This window comes from Vulpes lagopus, chromosome 21 (genome assembly GCF_018345385.1).
Source record: "Vulpes lagopus strain Blue_001 chromosome 21, ASM1834538v1, whole genome shotgun sequence".
NCBI classification, from domain to species: domain Eukaryota; kingdom Metazoa; phylum Chordata; class Mammalia; order Carnivora; family Canidae; genus Vulpes; species Vulpes lagopus.
The window spans coordinates 13,942,607-13,953,900 of NC_054844.1; the positions used below are offsets into that span (position 1 = coordinate 13,942,607).

The window sequence follows — 11,294 nt, forward strand, 5'->3', positions numbered from 1 at the left end:
ACTGGGGCCCCCAGGAGCTCAGTTGTGGATAAAAAGGCATCAGTACCTCAAATTCCAAAGACATGATTGAGATCAGAGGTTGCCTTTCCAGGCTTACTAAAAGGAGGCCAACTCAGCTCCACCACCATAAAGCCACTTCTCCATTGGGGAGACAGGAATAATCACAGTTATGAGTTATCAGTCCGGAGAAGCATTTTACAGCTCTTTTCTCCTCCCTCCTTAGAGGATCCCGCAAGAAGAGAATTAATCTCCTATTCTGGACAGACATTTCCACAGGCAATCAACTTACTGTTCTGCCAACAGCTACCCAAGCAGGAGAAAAAAGAAGTGTCCACCAATGGTAAGGTTGACAGAAGGGATGGCAGCGGTTATTACCTTTGGGCTACAACCTGAACCTTGACCTGACTACCTTCTTTCTCTGAGAGCTGAATTTAGAAACCACTGCAAAAATCTTATTTTATTATACATTTAAGCAAGACCTGGCATAATTTAAATGCTAATGATTATATTTAGAATGCTTACCTCCCTTCTGGGTCTCCCACTATAATTCAGGGACTCTTTTTTCAAAGGGACCGTTGGCATGTCTACTAAACCCCTTTACACTCTTACCTCTTACATGTGAAATGTAAGCTAGGTAGGAGATACAGACAAAGCTATTCTGATAAAAGTATATATAATCTATAGATGATATCATATATAGTAGAGTCTAGTGGTGTGAAAGACATATTCCTCTCACTTGTAGTCTACACATACACATGTACATGTGTATATGTATCCCTTCCTTATGTAGTATAGAACCTTCCCATTAATTCTCCAGTCATGGGGACCTGGGTGGCCCAGTTGGTTGAGCAACTGACTCTTGGTTTTTAGCTTAGGTCTTGACCTTGGTGTCGAGGGATCAAGCCTTGTGTCGGGCTCCCCATTCAGTGGGGAGTCTGCTACTGCCCCTCACAACTTTCGGCTCACTCGTGCTCTCTCTCAAATAAATAAGCCTTTTTAGAAAATCCTCTAGTCTTATCATCTTTGCAAAACTTCATTTCAAAATGAAATATTTTTAAAATACTGTTTTAATTATGAAACATACTTGTAGAAAACATGGGAAATAGAGCAATATTTAAAGATGAAAATTAAAAAAATAAAGATGAAAATTTAAAAACATCATAAACCTCTACCCATTGATAACCACTTAACATGATGGTAAAGGGAAAGAGCGATTGTAGTGTTTTACAATATCAGTAATATGCTATATGCAGTTTTATATCCCATTTTGAAATTCTTATACACATATTCATGCTTTCTTATTTGTGCTTACAAGTAAAAGACTTGAAAATAAATGTTTCTGAATGTAGAATACTATCTATAGCAGTAATAGCTCTGGGGTTGGTAACAGAAGATGCATGAAAAATAACAGATTTCCAGGTCAAGAAAGAGACTTTAGAAATTATCGAATGATATTTAAAATATTTAACAAGTCATTACGATAAAGCCATTGATCAGAATGGACACTAGGCACAAATAATTGGTTTGTCTCCACACTTGTATGTCTGAGTATTACTCCCGAATAAGAGAAGACAAAAGCCTTGAGAAGCCCAATAATCAAAGGTCACACTACCATCTAAGCTCAATTTCCTGACCAGAGTTTTTCCTGCTATATCCAGTTGCCTCCCTATATGAAAGCTTTTTGAAATGTGTAAGGTGCTATTTAAGTGCACATTCTAATTAATATGGTTAAACAAATACATAGAAATTAGTATCCAACCTCTAAGGTGCTATTAGGGAGAGCAGTGAAGTGTTTTTCATAAAGAAATCTGAAAATCCATGTGGCTTTTATTATAGATACACCACTTAATATAAATTCTTGCTGAAGGCAATATTCTTTAACTTTTTGTATATATTTAGTATTTCACAGTAATGTGATGTAAAATTTTAATTATAATTGTTCATATCATGAATAAAATACCTTTTTCTAAGTTCTCTGTAAATTCATCTTGACTTAATATTTAAAGAAATAGTTAGCAAAGTGTTCTTTTCTTTCTAATTTTCTTTCTCCAGCTAACTCATTCTTACATGTACCTGTGAATTATTCCACTTGTAAGTATAATAAATATAGCACAGGTTTATTTACTATGTTTCCTGGCTATGTAGTCTGATAGAAGCAAACCTGATACATTTTCAAGAAACAGTTCAAAGATCGTATTCATTGGACGAAGTTTATTGAACACCTGCTTTGTACAATGCATTCAGCTAGGGGCTCAGTATAAAGGGGAAACAAAATAAGGTCATCCTTGTCCTGGTGGACCTTAAGGTCTAAAACATCAAAAACAAACAAATAAACTAACAGCAACCACTCTGAAATACTACCATGGAGATCACCTACGGTACCAGAGCTTTGGAGAGCCTACATCACAAACATTCTCCATCAACATCGTTCTGGAAGGAAACATGTTCTGTTCATTTGATCTTATCTGCCCAGCCAAATGCATAATAATTATCTGTGAAACTATTACAACAAATTGTAAAAGAAGTAGGAAGTGCTATCCGGGGGAGTTGAGTTGTTAATACATCCTGTTATCCCTGATGCATTTATCATATGAAAGTGGACATTTGAAACCATAAGCATAATACTGTTGGGAGAGCTCTACAATAGCTGTCACAGGACTTCACTCTTGCCTGTGCCTTTCTGGGGCGGTTCTTGAGCATTCAGATAAATCACGGACACTTCAGTTTTTCACTTGCACAACTACAAATGAGATATTAATATCTACCAATATCTGAAGGATGATGAGCTGTAATAATAAAACTTGTACAGAGTTTGTCAACTTCCTACTAATCCACACTCGCATTTTTGTGTCGTCCAGCTCTGCAACTTCTCCCCCCATTTGTCCTCTAATATACTTAGTCTGTGGCTTACCTTTTGAGATTGAGTTTAAAAAAAAAAAAGAAATTGAGTCAATCTAACCATTGTTTAATGGTATTGAATACAGTAGTATATTTTCTATTAACCAGGGTAATCAGTCAGAAAGAGAGAGCTAATAGCCTCAGATAGCCCTTTGTTATGGTCCCATGACACTATTTCTCCCCTTCATACTATTTGACACATTGCATTATATTTACTTACTTACTTGTTTGTATCTCCCACTAGACAAATTCTGTGAAGGCAGCTAATATTTATTTTGTTCACCATGGTGCATCATTATTTCTCTAATGCCTAATGTATCTGGCACAGATTAAGAGCTTGGTATATATTTACTTAATGAATAGAGGGATGAATATTGCAGTGGACTCTAGGACTCTAGGACTCCAGGACTCTCTAGGACTGAGTCCTAGAGAATGGGGAGCATACACATACCCCCAGCATCTAGCATGTTGCCTAGAACTTAATAGATATCTGGTGAATGTTCTAAATTGAAATGAGGAAGTTGGTCAAGCTCCTTCAGATCAAAGATTTTCAGGTTGATGGAACCTTTAACAGTACATGTTATCAGTTTCCAGGTAGTTGAGCACTGTCCTATGAAATATAAAAGTCAGACCAAATTGAAGTTAAGGCCTGCAATAATAGTTCTTTGAAACTATCTGTGAGGTAAAGCTTTATCTGGTGTTAAAAGTTTAAATCTGCCAGTTTTATTCATTTTATGAAATCTGGATGAAGAAAAACTATTCCCAAAGGCTTATGGTTTTCCATCTAGCATCTTTTTGCAATTTTAAGTGAGGAAATTTCATTTCTCTCAAATATAAATATTATGTATATTAAATGAATAATAAAAGGCTAATATAATTTTCAGTTGAAGGTCACATTGCAGGATTATTAAAGGAAAACACAACCTTTAATAGTTGTACTAGGAAGAATTTTGTATAGAATAGCTCAAGACAAACTTGCATCCATTTAAGAAGCTTGCCTTTTCTTATTATAAGGAACTAAATCAGTATAAATTATATTTAAATGAACTCTTCTACCTCTGAGGCCACTTTGCTTCTTGTGCTGCTTAAATTATTGCATATATATATGTTCTTTATCCCCCTCTCCTTTATTTTACTGAGAAGGTAATGGATACCGTAAATTCAAAGCATATAGCACATGCTCACATTTCTTTCTTTCTTTCTTTCTTTCTTTCTTTCTTTCTTTCTTTCTTTCTCTCCTTTCTATTTATCAGCTCATTCTGATTACCAAATACTATCTCACTATCATTTTTTCATCCACCCTCTTGTCAGTGTGCATTTGGCTTCTTTGTTTTTGCTACTTTAAATAGTTCTAAGGAAAACTTTTTTTTTTTCCCCTAAGGAAAACTTTAGTGAACATGTGTCCTGATGGATACGTGCAATAATTTCCCTTAGGTAAAACACCGAGGGCTGGAACTGCTGGTTTAGCATATATGTGAATGTATCTTTAAGTTCACAAGATAACGACAAACTTTTTATTTCAAAAATAGTTGAATGCATATTCCTAGTAGCAACATGAGATTTTTGTGCAGCACTTGCTGTTGTGACTTAAGTTTTTACCAATCTAGTGAATGCAAAACTGTATTTCATGGTTTGCCATTTCCTCCTGACTAATCTTCATCCTTAATATTTTTTTTAAATTTTACTTATATGAGAGAAAAAGCACAAGCCAGGTGGGAGGAGGGCCAGAGGGAGAGGGAGAACCAGACTCCAGGCTGAGCAGGGATTCGGGGTGGGGCCCAATCCCAGGACCCGGGGGGCACCTGGGTTGCTCAGTGGTTTGGCTCAGGGCGTGATCCTGGGGTCCAGGAATCGAGTTCTGAATAAGGCTCCCTCCAGGGAGCCTGCTTCTCCCTCTGCCTGTTTCTGCCTCTGTCTCTCACAAAAAATAAATAAATAAAATCTAAAAAAAAAAAAAAAATCCCAGGACCCCAAGACTATGACGTGAGCCAAAGTGTGTCCAGCTTAACACACAGAGCCACCCAGGTGCCCCCTTAATAATTTAATTCATGTTAAACTGGAGATTTGATAGGTACATTATCCATCTATCCATCTACTCAAATTCACTTACTCACATTCAACAAATAGAGAGGCACAAAAGCGTGCCAGATTTTGCTGTTTCTTTTTAAAGCACCTCAGTTTTTTCACTTGGATTAAAAGAAAGCGGAGCTTCTGGGACGGTCTCAGTGCCCTAGAAATGTAATTAACACTAGAATCACGAACACACTGGAGTCTTTATGGAATAGGGGAAAGTACTTGGACGTGAAAGCTCAGCAAAAGGGCCAAGAGGTCTCCATGGCAGAAGCAGCGTCACAGAAGGGTTGCGGCCAAAGGGTGCGGCATCCAACAGGGTTGGGATCAAATCCTGCCCCCAGTTTACACCCCCATTACCAGTTTCTTTGTAAAGCAGTAGTAATACTGCATACGTTTGCTAGACAATCAAACGCAGCAGTGGAACACAAAGCGTCCCGGAGGGCCTGGCCCCAGTAAACGGCAGGTCAGCCTCCGCGGAAGGAATGATAGACGTTTTTCACACGGAGCTCGGTTCCCGCCTCGCCCCGCTGGCGGCCCCTGCCGGCAGGCGCCTGGGCAATGCGCTGGGCAGGACCCGCGACTGCGCGGCTATCTCGCCCGCACCATTTTCGAGTTTGTCCCTCCTACGGCCCCACGGGCAGCTCAGCTGCGACCGGGTCACACGGCACGGTCTCCTGAGCAGCAGCAGGATGCTGCCCCGCGCGCCCGGCCGCACCGCGAGCGCGCTCCCGGACCTCCGCGGTCAGGGGTTCGAGCACCGCCGCCGGGGACTCGGGCCGCTACGCTCCCCAGCTCGGGGCAGCTCGCCCCCGTCCTGCAGAGGCCGCGCGCTAGGCCCCGCCTTCGACTTCGCCCGCCTTTGCCTCCTTCATGGAGCGTCTGAACTTGGGTCACCTACTCAAACGTCAGCAAAGACAAGAGTCGCATTCGGCAGCGCTGCGGAGCGCAGCACCGGGCCAGGACGGGGCACTTCCCGCGCCAGCCCGCTCCCGCCTTCTAAGGGCCCAGGCCACGCGGAGCCGCCCCCTCTGACGCGCGGCCTTCCCGTCCAATCGGAGGCAGCATCAGCTAGTCCTAATTTGCATAGGAGCCCTTATATAGGCTCGGGGACCGAGCCGCGGCTCCGTAGAAGCCCCGCGTTACCCACCGGCGCTCGCGGTCTGTGAATTCCCGCTTACCCCAAATGCAACCCAGAGCCGACAGGAGCCCGGCCGGTGTGTGCACGTTAGAGCGTGGGCTCCACGTGGCACCGCGCTTTCCAGACTACGTCCCTGCGAGCGGCGCTCGGTCCCCATTCCGAGTCCTGCCGCCCACACCTCCCCCTCCGGAGCCCGGAGCCCCGAGCCCGCCGCCTGCAGCCCGCGGCAGGGCGTGCTCGAGCGCCCCTACCCCCGCCCAGCAACTGCAAGTGCCAGCTCTTTCCCTGACGTTCTGGGGGCCCTTAAAAGGGCCTTTAGGAGTCTGGAGAGGAGCGGCAGACGCGGCTCAGCCGCCGAAGCCGTACAGGGTGCGGCCCTGGCGTTTCAGCGCGTACACCACGTCCATGGCGGTGACCGTCTTGCGCTTGGCGTGCTCCGTGTAGGTCACCGCGTCGCGGATCACGTTCTCCAGGAACACTTTGAGCACCCCGCGGGTCTCCTCGTAGATGAGCCCAGAGATGCGCTTCACCCCGCCTCGGCGGGCCAGGCGGCGGATGGCGGGCTTCGTGATGCCCTGGATGTTGTCCCGGAGGACCTTCGGTGGCGCTTGGCGCCCCCCTTGCCCAGCCCTTTGCCGCCTTTCCCGCGCCCGGACATTCTCGCAGCTCGGGAGCAGCCGAGGCCCGGAGAGCAGGCAGCTGGCGCTCGGGGCGGCGCAGCCCGGGGCTTATATTTCCTGGTAGCGGACCTGTTTGAAAACCTCAAGAAAGTGGGCGGGGCTCGAGGCCCCGGGAGACTTTTGTCCTCCTTCCAATGGCGAGCGAGGGAGCCGTAAGCGGGACAAGACTGATTTTTTTTTTTTGCTTTCTTGGAGAAACTTTTTAATTTTTGCCGTAAAATGGAGGGAAAAGTCACTGGAATGTATATTGCGTTTTCTCAACCCTTGAATAAAAAGAAGCCAGACCCTATGCGCGCTCGTTTCCTCTCTCCCTTCCCTCCCATCGCCTCCCACCCCCATCTCGCGCGCGAATTCTAATTATTTTTCAAAAGGATCGCTTCTTTTCACAATACTATTCCTAGACTAATATGAAAATAAATAGTAACCAGAAATGCGTGACATCATGTTGGATTTCAAAGCAATTGTTTTACACCTTTTCTTCCATCTGTGGATCTTCAGTCACTAATGGGAGGGAGAGGAAATTTTTTAATACATCTCTTTTCCTCTTTTTGTGACCCCCGCAGAGAATTAAAATTATTTTAAAAAGTCTAACCTTACCCCTTCCTCCCTCCCCTCTCCCAGACTTTTCCCTTTCAGCGGCTTGTGCGCCATCTGCGGATTATCTGGCCTCCTGTGCGCACCCCCATTCCCCCAAACACGTGCATATTTGCTTTCCACCAAGTAACGATTTCTATGGTTATTTAGATGAAATATTGTAAACTTCTTCTCACTGCATTCAAACCCGAGGTTCTCACATCTACTTACAAATTCAAAGTTCTTAAAATAATAGATGCCTCCACGTGGGGTAGCTTTGAAGAGTGATTTGTACTGCAAATCACCCATTAGGAGGCTCTCCATCCTTTTTTAAGAGAACCCCTGAACAAAAATGAAACTTTCAGTAATGTCACCGTTCTAGGTTACAGGACTCTGTCTTCCCAAAAGGGTTTACTGCAATAAAAGGCACCAGTATTTAGAGGATGATTCCTAACTCTTTCTCAGGCACTTAACATCTGAAGGAGGGAATATTACCGAATTCTGCTCCCTGGCAGGAGTCTTGAAAGATAAGCCTTTCCAGAAAAGTTTTATAGTTAATATTTATATGTGTGTAAATGCTTATAATTTACCCATCCTTACCCATCTGCATAACACAGAAAGTACTTCTTTAATTAAAGAGGGGAGCCTGGGTGGCATATTCCATTTAGTGTCTGCCTTTGGCTCCAGTTGTCATCCCACAGTCCTGGGATCCAGTCCCACATCAGACTCCTCTCTCAGCGGGGAGTCTGCTTGTCCCTCTCCCTCTGCTCTCTCTCAAATAAATAGAGTTTTTAAAAAACAAAGATAAAAGAGTCCTCAGAAGGGTGCTTGGGTGGCTGAGTTGGTTAAGCCTCCCACTCTTGATTTCAGTTAGGTCATAATCTCAGGGAAGTGAGATGGAGACCCAACTTTCACCTTCAGCAGGGAGTCCATCTGTCCCTCTCCAGGCACCCTGCTCCTCCATTCATTTGCCCACCCACATGTGTACTCTCTAAAATAAGTAACTCTAAAATAACAAAGCCCCCAGAATACTGTTTGTATGGCTACAAAGAATCCTAAATAGTCATATTGTACTACATGATTTTCATCTTTGACTCACAGGGAAGAAGAAAAGTCTATCAGATCTGGAAGACATCAGAATTCTAATAAGCATAAATTGATTGATTATATTTATTAAGGCTAAAAAGTCATGGTTATAACATTTTCTTTTTTTTAAGATTTTTAGTTATTTATTCATGAGAGACAGAGAGAGAGTGGCAGAGATATAGGCAGAGGGAGAAGCAGGCTCCATGTGGGAAGCCCCATGCAGGACTCCACCCAGGACCCCAGGATCACCACCTGAGCTAAAGGCCGACGCTCAACCACTGAGCCATCCAGGTGCCCAGGTGTAGAACATTTTCAAGTTAGAAATTCTTCTTGTTTACAAAAATAAAAGGAAAAAGTGTCCAACATAATAGTAAAAATAATTGTTAAAAGTTTTCCTTGATAGCAAAAATTTAAAATTTACAAAGCTCATGTCAGAAACATGTTAATAACTGCATCAGACATTTGTATGTCATTTATTCAGTTTATCTAGCAGTTACCAGATGCTTACTAAAGTATTTAATCTCCAAAATTACATTTTGGGATAGGTACAGAGCTTATCCAAGGTCAGCTGGTAAGTGTGGTAGATCCTGGATTTGGACCAAGGCAATCTGGCTCCAGGATGACTTAATTATGACAATATGCTGTTTCTCAACTTTAAAGACGTTTGTTGAGTTCCTACTATACATAGGCTAATCATTTTTCTAGGCAGTAAGGCATGTACAAAAATCACTGAAAATGTGATTTCATTGAAATAAAGTATTTATTAGGATGGTGGGAGGGTAAATTTTACTTTTAAACCTGGGCAGCTCAGTGGCTGAGTATCTGCCTTTGGCTTAGGTCGAGATCCTGGGGTCCTGGGATCCAGTACCCTATCTGGCTCCCTGCAGGGACCCTGCTTCTCCGTCTGCCTATGTCTCTGCCTGTCTCTCTGTGTCTCTCTCATGAATAAATAAATGAATCTTAAAAAACAAAACAAAAACAAACAAACAAACAAACAAAAAAACCTTTCTTTGTTCCAAATGCTCTGGCTCTGCAATTTAGGTAAGAACGGTTGCTACTATTCTTCCTTTTGTCTTTTTCATGACCTCTGAGCGCCGCAGGGGCAGTAGAGAGCTGGAAAAAGGGACCACCGAGTGCCACCACAATGTCTTAGGCGACCTTATTTACCTCGGGGCTCCGAGTCTCCGTGGAGAATATGGTCAGCCCCGCAGTGATCAATAAGGAGGAAGCCAAGGCCAAGACTCTGTGTCTCAGAGACTGATCCTGCATCCTCTCCCTGGCATCCAGAGACTTTTCAGAGACGTTGAGTTCTGGTCCGCGAGCTTGTTCTGCAGTCTGCGAAGAGAGCATTCGCGACTAGGGCAGCGCTCTAGTTTCGCAGAAGCGAATACTGGCAACCTGGGAGCGGCAGGGCACGCGGGGAGCCGCGTGTCATTTGGTCTGGTTGAGAAAGTTCAGGTGGCCAGTCCCAGGCATCTTTCGGAGCCAGCTCTCCACACTGCTGGGCAAAAGGAGCATCTGGGTTTGCAGGAGACAGGCGCAGGTTTAGAGAAATGGCAGGCAGAGGGGCACTGTTGCCCCCCCGCCCCCCAAGCGCGGTGTCTGGAGTCAGGTTAACTAGCTGCCTCGGATGCTGCTGTACTGTACGGTGCAAGGAAATCCGCCTCGCGGGCAGGGCACCGTGGGAAGTGGGGCTCAACTTGCAGCCTCAAGTGCTTGAGGCATTGGTCGCTTGAGTGCTTTATACTTGTACGGGGTAGCTCTTCCGGAGTTTGCAGTTTCTTTCTTTTCTTTTTTTTTCTTTAATTTTAAGTTTATTTATTTATTTATTTATGTATTTCTTTATTTGAGTTTGCAGTTTCTTAACCGTGGTTCCTTAATTCCTAAGACGTCCTTTTCCTAGGGGCGAACTTGGACCACTTGGACCCTGAAACCTCAGGAGCCAGTGAAGTCAACGGAGGCTCCGAATGCGGGGCGCGGGGGTCCCGGGCTTTCATAGGAGAGGCTTTGTAAATGAGGGCTGGGACTTTGCTCCTTTGACTGGACAGAGCTGCAGAAGGAGGTGCCTGTGCCCGGAGCGCTGGTTGGGAGCGGAGCCTGCTTGTCATTGGTCCCAGAGCCCCAGATGTCGCTGCGTCCAATGGGAAGGCGCTGCCCAGTGTCTGCAAAGTGGCAGAGGCAGTTCCGGCGGGGCACGTCGCAGTCAGCCGCTCGCTCAGACCCCGTGGCGGTGTTTCCCCCCTCGCAGGAGCAGCAGGCGAGAGGTAACCATGTCTGGTCGCGGGAAGCAGGGCGGCAAAGTGCGGGCAAAGGCCAAGTCCCGGTCCTCCCGCGCCGGCCTGCAGTTCCCGGTGGGCCGAGTGCACAGGCTGCTGCGCAAAGGGAACTACGCGGAGCGAGTGGGCGCCGGGGCGCCCGTGTACCTGGCGGCGGTGCTGGAGTACCTGACGGCTGAGATCCTGGAGTTGGCTGGCAATGCCGCTCGTGACAACAAGAAGACCAGGATCATCCCGCGCCACCTGCAACTCGCCATCCGCAACGACGAGGAGCTCAACAAGCTGCTGGGGAAAGTCACCATCGCGCAGGGCGGCGTCCTGCCCAACATCCAGGCCGTGCTGCTGCCCAAGAAGACGGAGAGTCAGAAGGCGAAGAGCAAGTGACCCTGAGGCCGCCACAGGGGAGCTGGCTTCCCCAGCAAGGGCTCTTCTATGGCCACCCCGCAGTATTCTTTTTTTTTTTTTTTCCCCAATATACTCGATGTCCTGGAAGGCTGGCGCGATCTAGTGGGGAGGTGGGTGGCAGGGGGCCCGCAGAGCCCGAGGCCAATAAAGTCGGTGAAAATCGTG

General features: G+C 45.5%; 2 protein-coding genes across 2 annotated transcripts; one reads left to right on the forward strand and one right to left on the reverse strand.

The window, feature by feature from the left end:
- Positions 1–6,403: 6,403 nt before the first annotated feature.
- LOC121479681 (histone H4) lies at positions 6,404–6,767 on the reverse strand. The gene is given in 2 exon segments (XM_041735408.1): positions 6,404–6,710; positions 6,713–6,767. Coding segments are annotated over 2 exon segments (309 nt in total). The 3' UTR covers positions 6,404–6,456.
- Positions 6,768–10,609: 3,842 nt separating this feature from the next.
- Positions 10,610–11,294, forward strand: LOC121480249 (histone H2A.J). The gene has a single exon (XM_041736655.1). The coding sequence runs from the start codon at positions 10,719–10,721 to the stop codon at positions 11,106–11,108; it is 390 nt and encodes a 129-aa protein (XP_041592589.1). The 5' UTR covers positions 10,610–10,718; the 3' UTR covers positions 11,109–11,294.